The sequence below is a fragment of the Stegostoma tigrinum genome, chromosome 21, assembly GCF_030684315.1.
Source record: "Stegostoma tigrinum isolate sSteTig4 chromosome 21, sSteTig4.hap1, whole genome shotgun sequence".
Lineage (NCBI taxonomy): Eukaryota > Metazoa > Chordata > Chondrichthyes > Orectolobiformes > Stegostomatidae > Stegostoma > Stegostoma tigrinum.
The window spans coordinates 8,850,945-8,875,212 of NC_081374.1; the positions used below are offsets into that span (position 1 = coordinate 8,850,945).

Here is a 24,268-nt window from a genome sequence, read left to right on the forward strand (position 1 = left end):
CCTGCACACCTATGAACAGTGGGAAGAAACCAAAGCAGCTGGCAGAAACCCACACGACATGGGGAGAATGTGCAAACTCCACATAGACGATCGCCCGAGGCTGGAATCAAGCCCAGGTCGGTGGTGCTCTGAGGCAGCAGTGCTAAGCACTGCATTATGGTACCGCCCCCAGCCTGATTAAATGCTCCTCACCACAAAATCCAGCAAAGTGAAGGGCGTTAGATGACATCTCTTCTTTCGGACCAATGTATCAGAACTGGGAAAGATTTGAAAAAGCAAGGGAAATGTAATCTTGCATTTTCCCTCCTCATTTCAGATTTCCAGCCTCTGTGGAAACTCAGGGCTCGTTGTCTTTTCTCTCTGTTGAGTCGGCAACTCAGAACAACCCCTGGCCAAACCAGTGAACCAGATGTGGATCTTGGAAAGGTCTTTAAAAGAGATTAAAAAAAAACTTCCCTTCCCAGACTGTCATTCATGCCTCAGGATTCCTAAAGAGCTTTATAGCTGATGTAACACTTCCAAAGTATAGTCAGTGTTATATTGTAGGAAATGTGGCAATTGACTTCTGCAAAGCAAGTTCCCACAAATATCAGTGTGAAAATGGCCAGATCATCTGTTTTAATGAGGTCGACTGAGCAAAAAGTATTAACCTGGATATTGGGATAGTGCTAGCGATGACTCACCTACATTCCTTTGAAATAAAGATGTGGATCTTTACATTTCGTGGAAACAGGGAAAGTGGGAGAGATTTAAGGAGAGAACTCCAGAGGAGTTGTGGATGGTTAGAAAAGAACAATTAATTCAAGAGGGCCCAGTTAGCTTAAGGAAAAAGACAGACGAGAGGACTTATGCCAAGGCAGGGTCAGAGAGTTCAGGGATGTGTTGGCAAGGTGAAAGATTTCATGTTCAGGGAGACAATGAAGGATTGGGCAACATTTACAGCATATCCTTGATATAGTTTAATGTTATTAAGTCTCACTTAGAGAATGTGGACAACACAGCATGGTATCATTTGATCATGCAAGCCCATGCAAAAGCCACCATTGCCAAGGACAACATCTGCTGCTAGTTTCCTAGAATGGAGTGTGTTGACAGGCCAATTCAGAGATCAATTTGGACGGAGAGTGGAGTGCCATATGGATGCGAATGGGCAAAGTTGCCAGATTTCTTTAATGAAAAGTGTATTCACAGGATGCAGGTAGTCGCTGGAAAGTTCATCATTTATTGCCCAACCCTAATTGCCCTTAAACTAATTGGCTTGCTAGCCCATTTCAGAGGGCAGTCAAGAGTCAAACACATTGCTGTTCGTCTGGAGTCAAACGTAGGTCAGACCAGGTAAGGATGGAAGATTTCTTTCCATACGGTGAGCCAGGGGAAATTTACAATAACAAATGACAGTTTAATGGTCATCATTTACTGTGACTAGCTTCTTAGTTCCAGATTTATTCACAAAATGTATTATTTTCTTTTTAAATTCCAGCAGTTCCTGTGATGGAATTTGAGCCCCTCCCTTATCCATAACATTAAACCTGGGATTTTGGATTGTTGGACAGGTAGCTTCACAATGACACTGCGATCTTGCCCGTTTAGTCTTACTGCTGTTGGCTCCTTTTTCTAAACTGAATTCAAATTGTCAAACATCCAAAGTGAGATTGAAGTTCACCTTCTCTGGATTATCAATCCAGAAACATCATCAAAACAAAAGTCCCACCCTGATACAAGATAATAAAGTGTGAAGCTGGATGAACACAGCAGGCCAAGCAGCATCTTAGGAGCACAAAAGCGGACGTTTCGGGCTTAGACCCTTCTTTGATGAAGGGTCTAGGCCCGAAACATCAGCTTTTGTGCTCCTGAGATGCTGCTTGGCCTGCTGTGTTCATCCAGCCCCACACTTGGTTATCTTGGATTCTCCAGCATCTGCAGTTCCCATTATCTCTCTCCCATCCTAATACAGTCTGTACCAAAGAGAGTCACTATTTCAAACTGTAACAGGTTCATCTTACTGGAGACTCGAAGGAATATTTTGTGGGAGAGTGCGGTTCCATAGTCATTTCTGGCTGAGCACTGGTATTCCCCCTCATAGTCCTCTGCGCGGCCACTGTAACGAAAATCCATCGTGAGGGTCCCTGACCGCGATCGCATCGAAACTCTGGAATCTTTTGCGACGTTGAAAAACTTTCCATTTCGAGTCCACGAGAAGCTGCAGAAACATCGTCAGCCAATTGGGGCACCATTAACCTGTCTTAACCAAGTCATCCAGGACAAACATTACACTTCCCATCCTTTTGAGAAATTTGCAGGTGTTAATCCCATTTGCCTGGGCTGATTAGGTCTTGTGGGCCTTACTCTAAACACGGAGCTTTCTCCGAATGCAGGTGCTGATACATTTCTGAAGGCCTGGCTGCAGAAACATGAACTTTCCCCGGGGGCCCTTTACAAACACACATATGGAGATATGAAACAGCGTCAGGCGTAGGGACCCTCAAGCCTGCTCTACCATTCAAAACACAAGCAGATCAGTCATTATCTTTTGAATTCCACATCCCAATTTAAATCTGATGACCTTTGGTATATTTTCCAGTGTGTGGACCGCCAAAGATCCATGCGCGACAGTGTCTTCCAGAATTAGAATTCCAATCAGCATGCACAAAACCGAGTAGCCAAGCAGTTTGGAGAGATGCTGGCTGGAGGGTTAATTATTTTAAGCATGTCTTTGGGCTCACTTCATTTCTTAATGGGGAATAGCTGGGGAATAACTGGGAGGTCATGGGATGATTCCTGGGTCAGCCTAACAAAGTGCATTGTGAACTCGGCTTCTCAGAACAAGGGGTTCTGGTAAGGACTTGAATCTGGAGCTCCTGGCCCAGAGGTAGGGATGCTACCCACTGCACCATAAGACACGCTGGGACCGCAACTATTCGAAATGTATGGGAATGATTTGGAGGAAGGAAGTGTAGTGTACTGTACTGTAGCCAAATTTGCAGATGACATAAAAATAGGTGGAAAGGCAAGTTGCCAGAGGAACAGAGGGATCTTGGTGTGCAGATACATAGATCCCTTAAAATGGCCACCCAAGTGGACAGGGTTGTTAAGAAAGCATATGGTGTTTTGGCTTTCATTAACAGGGGGATTGAGTTTAAGAGTCGTGAGATCTTGTTGCAGCTCTATAAAACTTTGGTTAGACCGCACTTGGAATACTGCGTCCAGTTCTGGTCACCCTATTATAGGAAAGATGTGGATGCTTTGGAGACGGTTCAGAGGAGGTTTACCAGGATGCTGCCTGGACTGGAGGGCTTATCTTATGAAGAGAGGTTGACTGAGCTCGGTCTCTTTTCATTGGAGAAAAGGAGGAGGAGAGGGGACCTAATTGAGGTATACAAGATAATGAGAGGCATAGATAGAGTTGATAGCCAGAGACTATTTCCCAGGGCAGAAATGGCTAACATGAGGGGTTATAGTTTTAAGCTGGTTGGAGGAAAGTATAGAGGGGATGTCAGAGGCGGGTTCTTCACACAGAGAGTTGTGAGAGCATGGAATGCGTTGCCAGCAGCAGTTGTGGAAGCAAGGTCATTGGGGTCATTTAAGACACTGCTGGACATGCATATGGTCACAGAAATTTGAGGGTGCATACATGAGGATCAATGGTCGGCACAACATTGTGGGCTGAAGGGCCTGTTCTGTGCTGTACTGTTCTATGTTCTATGTTCTATGAATGCAAACAGTTTTCAGAGAGATCCGAAACAACTGCTGATGCTGTAGATCAGAAACAAAACCAGAAATTTCTGGAAAAGCTCAGCAGGCCTGGCAGCATCTGTGGAGAGGAATCACAGAGTTCATGTTTCACATTGAGTCATTCTTTCTTAGGTTCTGGAGGTCACAGTGAATATTGACAGGTTAAGGAACAGGGCAAGAAGTTGGCAAATGAAGTAGAATATAAATTTATTCATTTTGGAAGGGAGAACAAAAATCACAGAGCCTTATTTAGATGGAGAAAACCTGCAGAAAGCTGCAACGCAAAGGGACTTGGGGGGGGATTTGTGCATGAAAAGGCAATCAGGAAGGAAATTGGAATATTGGCCTTTATTTCAAGAGGGTTAGAGTTTCAGAGTAGGAAAGACTTATTGGAACTTGAAAAGATGCTGGTGAGACTACATCTAGAGCACTGTGCACAGTTTTAGTCCTAAGAAAAGGTATTATTTCATTGGAGGAGTTCAGAGAAAGTTCACTTGGATGATTCTTGGTATGGAAGCTGGTACTCTACTCTCTGGAGTTTAAAAGAATGAGAGGTGATCTCATTGAAATGTACAGGATTCTTAAAGGGCTTTATGGGGTAAATGCTGACAGGGTGTTTCCCCTCCAGGGAGAGTCTGGGACCACAGGGCACAGTCTCAGAATAAAGTTGCACCATTTTATGACTGAGATGAGGAGGTATTTCTTCTCTCAGACAGTTCAGAGTCTTTCGAACACTTTGCCACAGAGAACTCTGGGGCAGAGTCCTTGCGTACATTTAGGGCTGAGGAAGATAGATTCTCAATGATTCGGGGAATCAAGGGTGACAGGGAAAAGCAGGGAAGTGGGCATGAGGAATGTCGGTCAGCTACGTTTTTATTGAATGGTGGAGCAGGCTCTAGGGGGTGAATGGCCTACTCCTTTTCCTATTTCTGATGGTCTTATGGAAGGTCAGTAACTAAAGGACTCAGATTTAAGGTGGAAAATGAGTGAGAAAGGTGCAATGAGGTGCTTTTTTTAGCGCAGTGAATTTTCCATCTGGAACTAACACCCTAAAAAGGTGGTGGAAGAGGATTATATAACAACACACAAACAGGAACTGGATGAGCACTTGAAAAGGAAATAATTTTCCAGTGTACAGCGAAAGACAAGGGGAGTGGCACTGATCAGTAGCAGGTTCAAAAGGTCAGCAGTGGGGCTGGATGAACACAGCAGGCCAAGCAGCATCTTAGGAGCACAAAAACTGACGTTTCGAGCCTAGACCCTTCATCAGAGAAAAAGGAAGTGCTAATTCCACATTGCTCAGAGGTGGCCATCAGTGGATGACAGTGTTCATTGCAGTACACAGGACATGTCCCCAAATTCTGTGCCCCCATTCCCCTCCATCCACCCCCTTCATCTCCTCATCCCAGGGTGATATGGCATTCCCCTCATGGTAAATGTAAAGAAAGGATTACATACGCAGGAGTTGGGTTACCCTTCCCTTCACAGTAAATAATAACGTTATCTCGTGGATCTACGATGTAATCCTTTGGACTCTGCTTGGTGATGGTTGGAGGCTGGGCCACTGCAAGAAACAAATAAAGACAAGAAATAATGATAATGATCAACATGTCAGTGCTTACAGACAGAACAGCAGTGTAACCTCCTCTCTCTTCCCTCAACACCAAGTTGCTCTGTCAAGTTGCTACCCAAGTTGGAAATTAAGACTCATCTCACTCTGCCCAGCTTGAGCATTTTTTTTGTCTTCAGGTTAAGCTGTGGAATTCATCTGTATTTCCTCCTGCTTCACAAAATTGAAAAAAGTTACCTAGTTGCTTTGTTTAGTTGGGTGGAAGACAATGAATGCGGTGCACGATGGCACTAATGGTGTGAGTTCAATCCTGTACAGTTCACGTACTTCAAGGAGGACTGTCTCCTTGTCTTGCCCTGTATTTGATATTAAGAAGTGCCCACCAAGCTATTCAATTACATGTCTGTCTCCTTCTCAGAGAAAGATGTCTATGGACCCTCATGAACAATGGTTAATTAACAGCATTTTACCTCATAAATGCCTCTACTTTCCCAAACCCTCTCAGCCCATGGACTCATGGAAACATAGAAAATAGGAGTGTCAGTCAACCATTCGGCTCTTTGAGCATACTCTGCCATTCAGTATGATCATTGCTAATCTTTCAACTCAACCACTCTTCCTGCTTTCTCCCTATTTCCTTTTATATAACTCGTGGAGTCGATAAAGGGTGGTCAATGGACATGTTTTAATTGGACTTTCAAGAGGCTTTCAATAATGCTCTAGGGAAGTGATTAGCATGTAAAATTAAAGCACATGGTATCAGAAGTAAAATGCTGACATGGATAGAGAACTACTTAATTAAATCCGAAAGAACTGTGGATGCTGTAAATCAGGAACAAAAACAAAAGTTGCTGGAAAAGCTCAGCAGGTCTGGCAGCATCTGTGAGAACAGAGTTCTGAGGGCTGCTGGGCCTGAACCATTTAACTCTGAGTTTTCTCTTCACAGATACTGCCAGATGTGCTGAGCTTTTCCAGCAACTTCTGTTTTTGTCTGTGGATAGAGAACTGATTGGCAAACAGGAAACAAAGAGAGGGATTAAATTAGTCTTTTTCCAAGAGGCAGCCAGTGTCTGGTGGGCTAGCGCAGGGATCAGAGCTTGGACTCCAGCTATTCAAAATATACGTTCATGGTTTAGATGAGAAAACTAGATGTAATATCTCCAAGTCTGCAGGCAACACAAAGCTTGGTGGGAGAGTGAGCTGTGAAGACAATGCAGACATGCTTCAGTGTGAATTGGAGAGGTTTAGTGATTGGCCAAATGCTTGCAGAAGAGGTAGAATGACGGTAAATGTGAGGTAATCTACTTTGGGAGCAAAACCAGAAGGCAGATTATTACCTGAATGGCAAAAGATTGGGAATGGAGAAAAGAATTAGGTGCCCTTCTGCACCAGTCACTGAAAGTAGGCAATGCAGGTGCAGCGGGCAGTGAGGAAGGCAAATTATATGTCGGCCTTCACAGCAAGAGATCTTGAGTAAGGATATCTTGCTGCAATTGCTCAGTGCTTTGGTGAAACCACATCTTGAGTGCTGTGTACAGTTTTATTCAGGTAAGGAGTTGAAATTTTAACTGTATCTCCCTCCACAGGTGCAGCCAAACTGCTGAGCTTCTTCAGTAATTTCTTAATGGGTAACTATGCACACAGGAATGGTAAGGTGACCGGGGCCACTAGAATGGTATCAAGAGAACAGGAAGGGAAAAGATAAGAGAAAGGGGAGAGTGAGGAGATAAACAGAAATTAACTTTCTCTACTTCCTTCGCCTAGTTCAACATAGAAATAAAACAGGAACTAATATCCACTCCAAGGGAAATGTATCCAGACACTGTGACGCTGCGTGTGTAGCAGTGCAGTCATAGATCCTGAGGCTTTATCTAGAAGCAGCTTTTGATATCAAGAGCTGTATTAAATATGACGCACAGACCATGCACATATAACACCATGGACTCTGAGTTAAGAGCAAGGAGACAAACTGAACAGAAAGGAGATCCAGGTTTAACCAGTGTACAGATGAATCCAGTAACACTGTGCATGGGAATGAGACTCAGCTGTAAACAAGCAGATGGACGGAACAGCAGATTGAAAGGGGACCCAGGTGATAGACAATGCCTAGAAGCAAATGTAGACAGAAGCCAATCCTCACAAGATCTCACTCAGCTCGACAGGCAGGAGTTAATGGAAGACATGAAAATGCACACAAGAGAGACCAAACAGCCTCGTTCGGATTAAACACGGGATGAGGTGGGAGTTAAACTCTCACTGAGATCAAGGACCAACTATAACAGTACAGTTACAGGGCCTCCCCTGGCTACAGTCTCATGCCATAAGCAGCCACTTGAATTTTATATTTGTGATAATAAAGCAATCTTAACGAGATTAATTCAGGATGCACTGATGCAGCAGCAAGCTTTCAACAAACCGCAACTCCACAGAAATAGCTAAGATAAAGAAAAACGGCAGTCCAGGTTGTGGACACAAACGTTTCGAGGAGATATCATTCCATCAAATGTGACCTGACGCTGAGTCCTACGATGCTGACTCCAGGGCCAAAAGGTCAGTACACTGTCATGCCTCTACACTGTGGTCTTCAATATGGTGTCAGCCATGGGCATTTGGCAGGACTCTGACCTCGAAGCCAGAAGGCAGTGGGTACACACCTCACTCCAGAGGCATGAACAGATAATCTAGGTTTAGACTTTGGTGCAGTACTGAGGGAGCGCTGCACTGTCAGATGGTCAGTACTGAGGAAGTGCCGCACTGTCGGAGGGTCAGTACTGAGGAAGTGCTGCACTGTCAGAGGATCTGTACTGAGGGAGTGCTGCACTGTCAGAGGGTCAGTACTGAGGAAGTGCTGCACTGTCGGTGGGTCAGTGCTGAGGGAGTGCCGCACTGCCGGAGGATCAGTACTGAGGGAGCGCCGCACTGTCGGAGGGTCAGTACTGGGGGAGTGCTGCACTGTCAGAGGGTCAGTACTGAGGGAGTGCTGCACTGTCAGAGGGTCAGTACTGAGGGAGTGCTGCACTGTCGGAGGCTCAGTACTGAGGAAGTGCTGCACTGTTGGAGGGTCAGTGCTGAGGGAGTGCTGCACTGTTGGAGGGTCAGTGCTGAGGGAGTGCCGCACTGCCGGAGGATCAGTACTGAGGGAGCGCCGCACTGTCGGAGGGTCAGTACTGGGGGAGTGCTGCACTGTCAGAGGGTCAGTACTGAGGGAGTGCTGCACTGTCAGAGGGTCAGTACTGAGGGAGTGCTGCACTGTCGGAGGCTCAGTACTGAGGAAGTGCTGCACTGTCGGAGGCTCAGTACTGAGGAAGTGCTGCACTGTTGGAGGGTCAGTGCTGAGGGAGTGCCGCACTGTCGGAGGGTCAGTACTGAGGGAGTGCCGCACTGTCAGAGGATCAGTACTGAGGGAGTGCCGCACTGTCAGAGGGTCAGTACTGAGGGAGTGCTGCACTGTCAGAGGATCAGTACTGAGGGAGTGCCGCACTGTCAGACGGTCAGTACTGAGGGAGTGCTGCACTGTCAGAGGATCAGTACTGAGGGAGTGCCGCACTGTCAGAGGGTCAGTACTGAGGGAGTGCCGCATTGTCCGAGGGTCAGTGCTGGGGGAGCGACGCACTGTCAGACGGTCAGTACTGAAGGAGTGCCGCACTGTCGGAGGATCAGTACTGAGGAAGTGCTGCACTGTTGGAGGGTCAGTGCTGAGGGAGTGCCGCACTGTCGGAGGATCAGTACTGAGGAAGTGCCGCACTGTCGGTGGGTCAGTACTGAGGAAGTGCTGCACTGTCGGAGGGTCAGTACTGAGGGAGTGCCGCACTGTCGGAGGATCAGTACTGAGGAAGTGCCGCACTGTCGGAGGGTCAGTGCTGAGGGAGGGCTGCACTGTCAGAGGGTCAGTACTGAGGGAGTGCTGCACTGTCAGAGGGTCAGTACTGAGGGAGTGCTGCACTGTTGGAGGGTCAGTGCTGAGGGAGTGCTGCACTGTCGGAGGATCAGTACTGAAGGAGCGCCGCACTGTCGGAGGGTCAGTACTGAGGGAGTGCTGCACTGTCAGAGGGTCAGTACTGAGGGAGTGCTGCACTGTCGGAGGATCAGTACTGAAGGAGTGCCGCACTGTCGGAGGGTCAGTACTGAGGGAGCGCCGCACTGTTGGAGGTCAGTACTGAGGGAGTGCCGCACTGTCGGAGGGTCAGTACTGGGGGAGCGGCGCACTGTCGGAGGTCAGTACTGAGGGTGTGCCGCATTGTTGGCGGGTCAGTGCTGAGGGAGTGCTGCTCTGTCGCAGGGTCAGTACTGAGGGAATGCCGCACTGTCAGAAGTGCTGGCTTTTGGGTAAAAAGTTAAACTGAGGACCTATCTGCCTTTTCGGGTGGGTATGTAAAATTCAGGGCCACTATTTCCAAAGAGAAGAAAGAAGTTGTCCCAGCTTTCTTGGTCAATATTTATTGTTTAGGTAACACTAAAACAGATTACTTGATCACCAGAGATAATAGGAACGGCAGATGCAGGAGGAATCGAGATAACAAGATGTAGAGCTGGATGAACACAGCAGGCCAAGCAGCATCTTAGGAGCAGGAAAGCTGGCATTTCGGGCCTAGACCCTTCACCTGAAGTGGAGAGAGTTGCAGCGGGAGAGAGTTCCCCTGAGGTTGGTCCGGAGGGAGGAGGGTAACTTCTTCAGGGTAGGCATCCTTAGAAGAGGCTTCGCAGTGAGGTTAACAATGTATCGGTGATAATAGGAACTGCAGATGCTGGAGAATCTGAGATAGCAAGTCATAGAGCTGGATGAACACAACAGGCCGAGCAGCATCTTAGGAGCAGGAAAGCTGATGTTTTGGGCCTAGACCCTTCATCAGAGATGGTGATGAAGGGTCTAGGCCCGAAACGTCAGCCTTCCAGCTCCTCAGATGCTGCTTGGCCTGCTGTGTTCATCCACCTCTACGCCTTGTTACTTGATCACTATCTATTTGGTGTTTGTGAGATCGCAGTATGTACTAAATTGGCCACTGTGTTTGCTATGTTACTACAGTGCCTACACCTCTAATCATCAGTGAAGCACTTTGGGACATCCTGAAATAGCTAAGTAGCTATTTAAATTCTAATGTTTCTTTATCTTTTATCAGAGTTGGACAGTTCATTGGGACCCCATGTTAAGGAAGAATAAAGTTTTACAGTACAAAAATACAGTCGAATTTAGTCGAATTGTTAAAGCTGCCAAGTCGGTCTCTTTTCCTTATAAATGTATAGCAACACAGTCTACCAGAACTTGCTTTGTCCAAATTAGAATGGCAGGGGATACATCCTACAGAAACAGACCAGGTGGATCATTTCTTCTATGCTGACATTTACCCAACAGACTGTGGACTTTATTGCTCTGTAGAATTCTCTTCCCAGAGCATGCCGGAGGCAGGGCCATTGAACATTTTTAAGGATTAAATCAATAGATTCCAGACCAACAAGGGAATTGAAGGAACAGCTACAAGATGCATTGCAACAGTTCACCAAGACTCCTTCAGCAGCACCATCCAAATCTGAAGCCACTTCCATCTAGAAGGACAGGGGCAGCAGATACGTGGGAACACCACCTCCTGCAAATTCCCCGCCAAGCCACTCACCATCCTGACTTGGAAATATATCACCATCCCTTCATTGGACACTGGGTCAAAATCCTGGAATTCTCTCCCCAGTGGCATTGTGGCTCTACGTACAGCAGGTGGGCTGCAACCCAAGAAGGCAGCTCACCCCCACGTTCTCAAGGGCAACTAGGAACAGGTAATAAATGCTGGATCAGCCAGCCATGCCACAGTCCATGAACGGATGAAGGAAAATGAGTCTTAGGCAGGAGATGAGATAAAAGAAGATTGCAATAGTTTTTTTATGTATATAAAAAGCAAGTGAGAGGAAACAGTGGCCATTGGACCACCAGAAAACGAGGCTGGTGAAGCAGTAATGAGCAGCAAAGAAACGGCAGAGGAACTGAATAGGTACATTGCATCAGTTTTCACAGTGGAATGTTCCAAGAACATACCACAACTTCTAGATAGTCAGGGGCAGAGGTGAGTGTAACGGCCATCATGAAGGAGGAATACCATGAAAGCTGAAAGGTCTGAGGGTGGATAAACACCCAGACCAGATGGACAACACCCCAGAGTTCTGAAGGAGATACCTGAGGAGATTGTATAGACATTGGTGGAGATCTTTCAGAAATCACTGAAGTCAAGGAACGTCCCAGAGGAAAGGAAAATAATACCCATATTTTAAAAGGGATGGCACGCAGAAGACAGGAATCTATAGGTCAGTAAGTTGGTGAGATTTTAGAATTTATTATGAAGAACAAGATCGCAGAATGCATGGAAGTGTATGGTAAACTATAGCTGGGTCAGCACGGCTTTGTTAAGGGGAGGTCATGCCTGTCAAATCTGTTAAAATTCTATGAGGAGGTAACGAGCAAGTTAGACACAGGAGAGCCAGTGATTGTGACGATCTATTTGGATTTTCAGAAAGCATTTGACCAAGTGCTACACAGGAGGCTGCGAAATAAGATAAGAGCCTGTTGTCTTAGGGGCAAGATAGAGGATTGGACTGACTGGCAGAAAGCAGAGAATAGGGGTAAAGGGGTGTTTCTCAGGGCTGCAGTTGGTGAGTAGTGGAGTTCCACAAGGGTCTGTATTGGGACCACAACTAATTACATTGTACATTAATGATCTGGATGAAGGAGCTAAGATCATTGTTGCTAAGTCTGCAGATGACGCAAAGACAGGTGGAGGGACAGGTAGCGTTGAGGAAGTGGGGAGGCTGCAGAAGGACTTGGTCATGCCGCGGGAGGATAAAGATGTGGCAGATAGAATACAATATGAGAGAGTGTGAGGTTATGCACTTTGGAAGGAAGAAAACAGGCGAGACTATTTCCTAAATGGGGAAAGGGTTTGGAAATCTGAAGCACAAATGGACTTGCGGTCCTGGTTTAGGATTCTGGTATGGTTGACATGCAGGTTCAGTTTGCTGTTAGGGAGGCATTAGCATTCACTTCATGAGGGCTAGAATATAAGAGTAGAGAGGTACTGCTGAAGCCGAACAATGCTCTGGTCAGACTGCATGTGGAATATTGAGAGCAGTTTTGAGTCTCGTATCGAAGGAATGATGTGCTGGCATTGGAGGGGGTCCCAAGGAGGTTCACAAGATGTGATCCTGGGAGTGAAAGACTTGACATGAGGAGCGGCTGAGGTTGATGGAGTTTAGAAGTGTGAGGGAATATTTGATTGAGAGTTACAGAATACTGAGAGGCCTAGGTAGAGCGGACATGGAGAAGATGTTTCCACTATTAGGAGAGACTAGGACCTGAGAGCACAGCCTCAGAGTAAAGGAACAATTGTTTAGAACTGAGATGAGAAGGAATTCCTTTAGCCACAGGATGGTTAATCTATTGGAACTCACTGCTGCAGAATGCTGCAGACGCCAAGTCACTGAATGTATTTAAGACGGAAATTGATGGATTGGGGTTAGGGTTGATTGTTAAGGGGATGAAGGGTTATGAAGAGAAGGCAGGAGAATGGAGTTGAGAAACATATCAGCCACAATCAAAAGGCAGAGCAAATTCAATAGGCTGAATGGCCTCATTCTGCTCCTATATCTAGTGGTCTTGCAATCTACTCTGATGAGCCAGGCTCTTATTAAGTGGCACAGCAAGTTTGAGGGACTTAACTCTCAAGCATGTTTATTTTCTCTCATATGTGCCATTGAGCATATCTTTCTGTTCCTTTTTCTCTGATGTACTGGTCTTCTGTCCTTTTCAGAAGAACCTCAGTGTGCTTCATGGAGACCCCTACATTCTTAATGCTCTCTCAGGCAATAAATTGATCCCCCTTTTGACAATAGATTTAATAGCAAATTGTGGTTTTACATTCAAGGAAAAGGATGGAAGTTCAAGACAGTGATACAATGTTTAAGCTTCTGGGAAAACAGAAAGTAGAATGGAGGGAGTTACAAATTCAGTTTTACAGTAAGGAGCAAGGGGAAGAGTTGGGAAGGTAGAAGGGTAGGACAGGCATGTTCAAAGGAATTCTGAAGGTCGAGGAATGTTTAGAGGATTTCCCAGGACCTGGGTAGCCCTGGCTTCGGGCTCCGGGACTTTTCCCTAGCCCTGTGCATTTCCAAAGCTTTGGAGCTTGATTCAATAACACTGCTTCTGTGTTGTCTGCCTCAAACCCAATGACCCTCTCTCTCTCTGCACAGCTGAAGGAAGGACAGTAAGTGCCCTCCACAGGACACTTATGAGTTTCAGACATAATGAGAAATGGTAAGAACTTACACTCTCTCCGAAGGTTTGCTTTAGTCCCATTGTTGGCAAATTGAAGGGGCATAAGAGGTGAGGAAATAAATAGGTTAGTAACACAAGCTATGACCATGACCACACACAGACTATTAATACACATTCTTTATTAATACACACAGTTTATTAATATTCCTTTCACATTAATTACACTGCTTGTTAATAAAATTTGTTTGTTAACACATGGTCTATTAAGGCTCTACCCTTGTTAATAAACTCTGCATATCACACATTTATTGACACACACTAATTAGTGTTTATGAATAGAAAATGCTTGTTAACACACCCTGATAATTAACACAGTGATTATTAACAAAAACTATACATTAATATTAATAGCTTGTTAATTTACCTTGCTTATTAATACACACTGATATAAACAGGCAGCTGAGTCAGTGAGGAAAAATGAACTTTGGAGTTTTCCAACCTAACTCTCAGCGTAATCACATTGGTTGCTGCAATGACACGCTTACTATTTTACTATCTCACTGTCTTGTGGTACTTACGATCTAGGGGGACTTCAATGGATGTAACGAGGTGGCACAGTGACACAATAAACACCAAGCCAGTGTTCAGGAGAAATCTGTCCCTTAGCAACATTTCGGGATGTTAAACGTCCCACAAGTGTACAGCAAATCCAACTGCTCCCAGGGTCTGAGTATTTTGTGTCTCACCTGCTGGCAAAAAAAATGGCAAAGAACGTAAAATCAAACAACGCAAAGTGATTTACTCCCACTGTGGAAATCCTCGAACCAGCACTGACGACCGACTGATGCTCCCCCCAAACTCTCAACCCCACATGTCCAGCAAGAATAACTGGGCCAATAAATGTCGCGAATCATCTGGAGGGTTTATACAGGAACACAGCCAGGTGAAAACAGGCTCTGTGCCAAAGAGATAATGGGAACTGCAGATGCTGGAGAATCCAAGATAATAAAGCGTGGAGCTGGATGAACACAGCAGGAAAATGTTACAGGAGGGAGAGCGATGGAGATGTAGGGAGGGAATTTTAGAGTTAGAGGCTATGTGATTGAGAACAGGATGACCAACAGGTGGCTTGAATGGCATGCTGGGGCTGGATTAGCAAGAGGCCAGGATTGGAGAATTCCCAGAGGATTATCAGGCTTGTAATGTGGGGAATGGAAGGGGGGCGTGGTGTCTCGTTTGGTAAAAGTAGAAGAAATTATACAAAAGCAGAAATTGCTGGAGTAACTCAGCAGGTCTGGCAGCATCTGTAGAGAAAATAAAAGAATGAACGTTTTGAGTCCAGTGACTGTTCTTTAGAACTGAAGGTATAGAATAGTGTGGGAAGCAGATCATTCAGCCCTATCGAGTCATACAGACCCTTTGAATAGCATCCCATCCTTCCCTATCCCAGTGATCCTGCATTTCCCATGGCCAATCCAACTAACCTGCACATCTTTGGACTATGGGACAAAACCGGAGATCCCGCAGGAAACCCACACAGACACGGGGAGAATGTGCCAACTCCCCACAGCCACCTAAGGGTGGAACTGAACCCGGGTCCCTAGCACTGAGAGACAGCAGTGCTAACCACTGAGCCACTTTGTCTTCTGAGGGAGAGTCACTGAACTCGAACCATTAACTCTCTTTTTCTTTCCACAGAGGATGTCAGACCAGCTGAGTTCCTCCAGCAATTTCTGTTTTCCGTTTCAGATCATCATTTTGGCAGAAACGACAGGTTGGCAGAGATCAAATTAAACTCAGGCAGTTCAAAGAGCAGCTGTATGCAAACACTATCGTGTGTGTGACTAACAATCAATAGTCCAAATGACCTTTAATTACCCCTGACTTATTTGTACCTTCTTTAGACAAGGCTCGCGATTAAAGCTGCCTGCAGCATCCCTCCGTGTGAAGAGTCAATCCCTGGTCCAAGCCACAAGCCAGGTGCTGTGGTTCATTAACTTTGTGAATGGGTTGACCTTTGGCCTGTGGCTCCTGTGACCTATTCTTTGGAAAGGGTTGCAGCCTGAGCTTTTGTTTGCTCATTTCCCCCTTCCTTCCTCCATCATGCTCAGTGCACAGCATGACCCATCGCCCTGACAACAAAAGACAGGCAGATGGAAGAGACAGGCAGCTGCCTCAGGGTCAACACTTGAACGATAAGCGGGCTTTAGCCTCATTCGGGGAAGGCTGGTGTCAGCACCTCATTGACCCAGCTGTTCAAAGTCATTCCAAGCCCTTTACAGATCAGGGCTTGGATTTTAATAAACATTGATAATATCCCAGCTAGCAGTAAGTCTGTGCCGATTGCTCTCAGCGTTAAGCTCCAGCTGTGGTTCAATGATGGCACAATTGGAATGGTTCTTGATTCAAGTCCAGCTCCGGCAAAGGAGTTAGAACATGACGATTCTGATGAGATACTGCACTGTCAGAGATGTCATCTTTTGTTGGAAATATCAGAAAGTTTGTGTACAACACGAAGATTGAGCAAGCTGCAGATAGTGAGGAGGATTGCCAGAGGATACAGCATGATATAGATAGGCTGGAGGCTTGGGTGGAGAATTGGCAGATTGACTTTAATCCGGACAAAGGCGAGGTGTGGGTTTTGGAAGGTCTAATGCAGGGCAGAAGTATACAGTAAATGGCAGAACGCTCAGAAGCATTAATATACAGAGGGATTGGGTGTACAGGTCCACAGTTCCCTGAAAATGACAACACGGCAGGGTAAAGGGTCTAGAAGGGATATGGTATACTTGCCTTCATTGGTCAGGGCAGACAGCATAAAAAGTGGCGAGTCAGTTGCAGCTGCATTTAGTTAGTGATAGTAGGAACTGCAGATGCTGGAGAATCTGAGATAACCAGGTGCAGAGCTGGATGAACACAGCAGGCCAAGCAGCATCAGAGGAGCAGGAAGGCTGATGTTTCGGGCCTAGGCCCTTCTTCAGAAATGATTTCCTGCTCCTCTGACGCTACTTGGCCTGCTGTGTTCATTCAGCTCCACATCTTGAATGTTAGTTAAATCATATTCGGATTATTGTGTACAGTTGTATTCACCACACGACTAGGAGGATGTGGAAGCTTTGGACAGGGTGCGGGAACGGTTTACCAGGATGTTGCCTACTTTGGAGCGTATTAGCTATGGAGAGAGTTTGGACAAAATTTGCTTTGTTTTCACTCCAACGTGGGAGGCTGCAGGGAAACCCTGATAGAAGTTTACACAAGTACGAAGGCATGCATAGAATGGCTAGATGCAGTCTTTTTCCTTGGGTAGAAATGTCAATTCATAAGGGACATAGGTTTAAGGTAAAAGGGATAAGATTAAAGGAGATGTGAGAGGCAGGGTTTTCACATGAAGGTGATAAGTGCCTGGAAGATGCTGCCAGAGGAAGTGGTAGAAGTGGGTACAACAGCAACATTTAAGAATCACTGAGTCAGATACATGAATGAGCATCAACTAGGGGGATATAAACCACACAGTGCCAAGAAGTTTTTAGCTTAGAAAGGCACCGTGTGTTGGCACAGCCTTGGTGAACCTAAGGACCTGTTCCTGTGCAGTACTGTTCCTGTTCTTTAATGCTCCAAACTCCCTCCCCAGTAGGTTTAATGGATCTGAAAGCACTATTTCAGAAACCAGATCTGAACGTCTCCAGTGTCCCTATCAACATTCATCGTTCTCCAAGTTAAGACCAAGGTAATCTCCCTCACCACCCACGCTATTCATATTGGATTTCCAATATTAACCAGTGATCACACTTTAAAAGTACTTTGTTGGTGCTAAAATACTTTGGAAAGTCCTACATTTCAAAAGAGGCTAGGTAAGTGAATGAGGATGAGGGGAAGTGGGTTATGCCAACAGAGGTAACTGAGGAAGGAGATTGGAGCATTGTACAAATGTCAGCGTGAATGGGAAAGGTTGATTGACTCGTTATTCTCTGAGGTTATGCACGACACTTTAGCAACCTATGTTACTCTTTCTACAGCATCGGTTAAGTTCATATTGACTGAAGCTTTTGAGTCAAGGCCTTTGGAGCCAGACAATAAGTGGAAGATTAGACCATATTCAGATCAGCCAAGACGTTATTGAATGGTACAGCACATTCAAAGGGCCAAACATTCAGCACCTGCTCCTAAATCTGATGCTCCAAGCCAGTTGTGGATTGTGGATCCAGTCACACAGCACAGAAATAGACTTTTCGGTCCAACTTGTCCATGACAACCAAGGTTCCCAAATTGAACGTGTCCCGCTTGCCTGCATTTGGCCAACGTGCCTCAAAACCTTTTCTATTCATGTACCTGTCCAAATGGCTTTTAAATGCTGTAACTGTACTTGCATCTACCACTTCCTCTGGCAGTTCATGCCACACACGAACCACCCTGTGTGTGGAAAGGTTACCCCTCGGTTCCCTTTTAAATCTTTCTCCTCTCACCCTAAAATTACGCCCTCTCATTCCTGATCTTCCACACCTTGACTTTGCTATTCGCCTTATCTATGACCGTCATGATTCTATAAACGTTTACTCAATCCCCTATGCTGTAGGGGAAAAGTCTCGGCCCATCCAGCCTCTTCTTGCAACTCAGACCTTCCTGGCAACATCCTTGTAAATCTTCTGGACGCTTTCCAATTTAATAATATCCTTCCTATAACAAGACAACCAGAACTGTAAACAGTACTCCAAAAATGGCCTCACCAACATCCTGTAAAACCAATGAAGAAATCTGAGTCTACAGCACAGAAAAAGACCCCTTTCCATCCATCATGGTGAGGGCCTCAGTGAGAGTTCTGGTGGAATTGTGTGGCGTTGAGCCAAAGCAGGAAAGAGACTGCCCTTATTTGCAGAGCATTGCAGCGCAGTCCGTTTTGTAACGTGATAAGACAACTCATGCACAGGAAGATCCCACAGACTGCAGTGTGAATTGAATGCACGACACAGACCCCAGTGCTAAATGCGATGGCCCTGAAAATATAAAATGATTGGAAGCGACCTGATGCAGCAGAAATTGGCGCAAGCTGAAAAAAAAAGAACGTTTGGTCTGGTGACAGCAGCTTCAGCTGGGGGCTGAAGCCTCTGTGGATGGTTGTAGGGAGGGGATGAGGGCATCATGGGTGGTCGCTGGGGTAGGGTAAAGCTGAGCCAGCTGCTTGGGTGACCCAGAATCACCAGAATTAAATATTCACGTCCTCATAAACTGGAGGAAAAAAATTCCACATTGTATTAACCCATTGCGATCTGCATCTGACACAGTCAGAAATCAGGAGATACTAGTGGGTTGTGTTCAGGTCTCGATTCTGACCAAACACATATCAAGAACAACTAAATCATATAAAACAAAGGACTGCAGATTCTGGGGATTTGAAACACACAAAATAAAACCGCAATAACAACTGGTAAACTTTGATGTGATAATGGGAACTGCAGATGCTGAAGAATCCAAGATAATAAAATGTGAGGCTGGATGAACACAGCAGGCCCAGCAGCATCTCAGGAGCACAAAAGCTGACGTTTCGGGCCTAGACCCTTCATCAGAGAGCGGGTCTAGGCCCGAAACGTCAGCTTTTGTGCTCCTGAGATGCTGCTGGGTCTGCTGTGTTCATCCAGCCTCACATTTTATTATCTTGGTAAACTTTGATGATGGGTTCTGTTGCGAAGATTAATGAGATTCCAGTATAGCTCTTCATTCACGCATTCCAGACTGATCAAACACAGCTCCAACTGTTAAATGATGAGTTAGTGTGCCTCACTTCCTGTGATGATACATACCAGACTATTTACATATTCAGCAATATGTAAATCAATATAACAAATTGCATGCATGCTGATAAAAGCAAAATACTGAGGTGATGCTGGAAATCTGAAAAAAAATGGAGAATGCTGGAGAAACTCAGCAGCTCTGGTAGTGTCTGTGGAAAGAGGAACAGAGTTAACGTTTCAAGTCCAGTGACACTCCTTCAGAACTGGAAGGAGTTCGAAAATAGGTATTTTTTTACATACTTTTGACAGAGGCAGAGGAATAACAAGAGGGTAGATGCTACAGAGGCCCAGTGCAAAAGACAAAGAGATTATCAAGACATCTGTAAAATGTGTAAATTAAGGTGTGAAGGGGATGTAATTGGTCCTTTTTAAAACTAAATAGAAAGGAAACAAGTTGCAAACACAACATGCCTGTGAGAGAGATAATGGGAACTGCAGATGCTGGAGAATCCAAGACAACAAAATGTGAGGCTGGATGAACACAGCAGGCCAAGCAGCATCTCAGGAGCACAAAAGCTGACGTTTCGGGCCTAGACCCTTCATCAGAGAGGGGGATGGGGTGAGGGTTCTGGAATAAATAGGGAGAGAGGGGGAGGCGGACCGAAGATGGAGAGAAAAGAAGATAGGTGGAGAGAGTATAGGTGGGGAGGTAGGGAGGGGATAGGTCAGTCCAGGGAAGACGGACAGGTCAAGGAGGTGGGATGAGGTTAGTAGGTAGATGGGGGTGCGGCTTGGGGTGGGAGGAAGGGATGGGTGAGAGGAAGAACAGGTAGGACTGGTTTTGGGATGCAGTGGGTGGAGTGGAAGAGCTGGGCTGGTTGTGTGGTGCAGTGGGGGGAGAGGACGAACTGGGCTGGTTTAGGGATGCAGTTGGGGAACGGGAGATTTTGAAACTGGTGAAGTCCACATTGATACCATTAGGCTGCAGGGTTCCCAGGCAGAATATGAGTTGCTGTTCCTGCAACCTTCGGGTGGCATCATTGTGGCACTGCAGGAGGCCCATGACGGACATGTCATCTAAAGAATGGGAGGGGGAGTGGAAATGGTTTGCGACTGGGAGGTGCAGTAGTTTGTTGCGAACTGAGCGGAGGTGTTCTGCAAAGCGGTCTCCAAGTTGGCCCCCAACACCTCATCTTCACCATGGACGTCCAGTCCCTATACACCTGCATTCCACATGCAGATGGCCTCAAGGCCCTCCGCTTCTTCCTGTCCCGCAGGCCCAACCAGTCCCCCTCCACCGACACCCTCATCCGCCTAGCCGAACTCGTCCTCACCTTCAACAACTGTTGAGCTGTTCTTGAACCTGTGGTACATTTTCAAACTTCTACCTTCTGCCTGATGGGAGAGGATGGAAGAGAGTATAACCAGGCTGGGTCTTTAATTTCCCAAGGCACCGAGAAGTATAGATGGAGTCAATGGGTCGAAAGGTGGTTTGTGCGATGGAATGGGCTGCCTTCACAACTCTTTGTAATTTCTTGTAGTCTTGGGCAGAGCAGTTACTAAGCTGTAATGCATCCGTACAGCATGCTTTCTATGGGGCATCTACAAAATTTGGGAAGAGAAATTGTGGACATGCTGAATTTCCTTGGCATGCTGAGGTAGTCCAGACGATGTGTTTTCTTGACTGTAATGACAGTGTGGATGGACCAGGGTAGACCGTTATTTATTGCTAGGAACCTGAAGATGAAGAAGGGTCACTGGAATGTTAACTTTGCTTTTTCTCCACAAGATGCTGCCAGAACTGCTGAGTTTCTCCAGCAATTTCCATTGTAAGTTTTGGTTAGAGCACATTGTGTTATGGCTCCAGTGCAGCCAGGCACCGTACCTTTAAAGTAGTTAGAATCACACAGTCATACAGATCTACAGCTCACAAAGGGCTCTTCAGCCCAGTGTGTTTGTGCAGACATAAACAGCCACCTATTCTAATTATTTTAACTATTCTAATCCCAGTTATATGGTGTCATGACATGTGACTCTGATGTGAAAGGTCTTAGCTTTGAGTCACACAGGAAGGATGTTCCCAGTGACTGGGAAGTCCAGAGCCAGGATGTCACAGAAAAGGACATTGGGTGGGCTATTTAACTGAGATGATTGGGAAATTTCTTCCATCAGAAAGTGGGGAGCCAATAGAATTCTCTGCCATAGAAAGCAGTTGAGGCCAAAACATTGAATGTTTTCAAGAAGGAGTTAAGATATAGTTCTTGGGGCTAAAGCGATGGGAGGGTATGGGGGGAAAGCAGGAACAGGGGACTGAGTTGGATGATCAAGTCGAATGATGGAGCAGGCTCGAAGGGCTGAATGACCTATTCCTGCATCTGATTTCTTTGTCTTCATGGTGCTTTCTGGCAATGGATTCATTACCATGCGCTCAGTCAGTCACTTGTACATATATGTATTAATGATATAACTTTGTCTCTATATATTGATGAGGAGGGACTGAAGGCCTTTGGCTCTGGCTGAAGTGCCAGTGCATTAATGGGCAGGGCACAACATGGCAAAGCAGAGGAAGGGAAAGTAAAGCATGGATGTTGAGAGCAGGCTCTAAGTAAGCAAGCATTGAGAGATGCAGCCTGATCCAATGCATTAGCTGGGTGTTTGGCCCTGCCCACTAACCATCTCACAGCAAAATTACAAAGATATGTGCTGGTGCACCCTGAAAGCTTTCCTCCCATTCCAATCCTTCTCCTATGTGAGTGTGTAAAGCTGCAAATACATACACCTGATGGTAAAGGACTCAGTGCCTGACAAGCTCAGGGGCTACTGACAAATGTGATAGCAGAGGGATAATCACTCATACCAAAAGCATTTCCTGAACCAGAAGATGAGTATTGACTGGCACCATCTGGCTTGTGGGCACTGATGCCAAGCTTTCTTTCTGATGCCAGGAGCACAGGAGCTGCTGCAGCTGCATACAGAATGCTGTGCCAATCAAGAAGCTGGCACAGAAGGGCAGCTGGGGCATTTCTCTCTCTCTATCACACACACACACACACACACACACACAAACCATCTCATCTGCCCGGGGAGCTCTCGTACAGATAATATCCTTTTCAGTCCTGTACAAATAAACAAACTCAAACAGAGACATTAAAAAAGACACTAAGAGGGAGACTCACAGAGACACAGACACACACACACACTGACATAAAAAAGACACACACAGTCATGCACAGAAATGCAGAGAGAGGCACGCACACTAAGACAGGCACGCAGAGACACACACACACTAAAACAGGAACACACACACACACACACACACACACACACACACACACACACACACACTTACACACACACACACACACACATTTACACACACTTACACACACACATACACACACTAAAACAGGAACACACACACACACACACACACACACACACACACACACACACACACTTACACACACACACACACACACACACTAAAACAGGAACACACACACACACACACATTTACACACACTTACACACACACATACACACACTAAAACAGGAACACACACACACACACACACACACACACACACACACATTTACACACACTTACACAGTCACTCAAAGGAACATGCCGAGTCTCACATAGACACACATAGGGATTGGACATCCATAGTGAAAATGAGGTGTTAGGGACTGGGAAATTGGAAGTTCTGGAGGAGGTGGAGGGCGTGGGTGGTGTCACAGACATAGATGGGGAGTTCCTGGACCAAGGGGGAGAAGATGGAGTTGAGATAGGTGGAGATGAGTTCGGTAGGGCAGGAGCAGGAGGAGACAATGGGTCGGCCAGGGCAGGCAGGTTTGTGGATTTTGGGAAGGAGATAGAAGCGGGCCGTGCGGGGTTGGGGAACGATGAGGTTGGAGGCTGTGGGTGGGAGGTCACCTGAGGTGATGAGGTTGTGGATGGTTTGGGAGATGATGGTTTGGTGCTCGGGGGTGGGGCCATGTTCCAGGGGGCGGTAGGAGGTGGTGTCAGAGAGTTGGCGTCTGGCATCAGCAATGAACTTCCAAATCCCCGGTCCCCAACATCTCATTTTTATTACGAACATCCAGTCATAATACACCTGCATTCCCCATGCAGATGGCCTAAAGACCCTCCGCTTCTTCATGTCCCGCAGGCCTGGCGAGTCCCCCTCCACCAACACCCTCATCCGCCTAGCTGAACTCGTCCTCAGCCTCAACAACTTCTCTTTCGATTCCTCCCACTTCCTACAGACAAAAGGGGTGGCCATGGGCACCCGCATGGGCCCCAGCTATGCCTGCCTCTTTGTAGGTTACGTGGAACAGTCCCTCTTCCGCACCTACACAGGCCCCAAACCCCACCTCTTCCTCCATTACATTGACGACTGTTTCGGCGCCGCCTCATGCTCCCACGAGGAGCTTGAACAGTTCATCCACTTCAACAACGCCTTCCACCCCAACCTTAAGTTCACCTGGGCCATTTCTAACACCTCCTTCACCTTCCAGGATCTCTCTCGGGCCCGAAACCTATATCCATTTCAAGCCCACCGACTCTCACAGCTACTGAGAATACACCTACTCCCACCCACCTTCCTGCAAAAATTCCATCCCCTATTGCCAATACCTTCACCTCTGCTGGATCTGCTCCCAGTATGAGGCATTCCACTTCCGCACATCTCAGGTGTCCTTGTTTTTCAAGGATCGCAACTTCTCCCCCGCAGTGGTCGGGAACGCCCTCGACCGTGTTTCCCGCATTTCCCGCAACTCATTCCTCACACCCCGCCCCCGCAATAACCGCCCTAAGAGGATCCCCCTCGTCCTCACATACCACCCCACCAACCTCCGGATATAACGCATCATCCTCCGACACTTCTGCCATCCACAATCCGACCCCACCACCAAAGACATTTTTCCCTCCCCACCCTTGTCTGCTTTCCGGAGAGACCACTCTCTCAGTGACTCCCTTGTTCGCTC

General features: G+C 46.4%; 1 protein-coding gene across 1 annotated transcript in view; it reads right to left on the minus strand.

The window, feature by feature from the left end:
- Window positions 1–24,268, minus strand: part of nfasca (neurofascin homolog (chicken) a) — a 283,390-nt gene that overhangs the window by 141,043 nt on the left and 118,079 nt on the right. Inside the window, exons 3-5 of the mRNA XM_059653208.1 lie at window positions 14,132–14,299; window positions 5,191–5,296; window positions 2,004–2,200 (exon numbers count right to left, since the gene is read on the minus strand). Of these exons, the coding sequence (XP_059509191.1) occupies window positions 2,004–2,200; window positions 5,191–5,296; window positions 14,132–14,225 (397 nt within the window). The 5' untranslated portion in view covers window positions 14,226–14,299. The remainder of the gene's footprint in view (window positions 1–2,003; window positions 2,201–5,190; window positions 5,297–14,131; window positions 14,300–24,268) is intronic.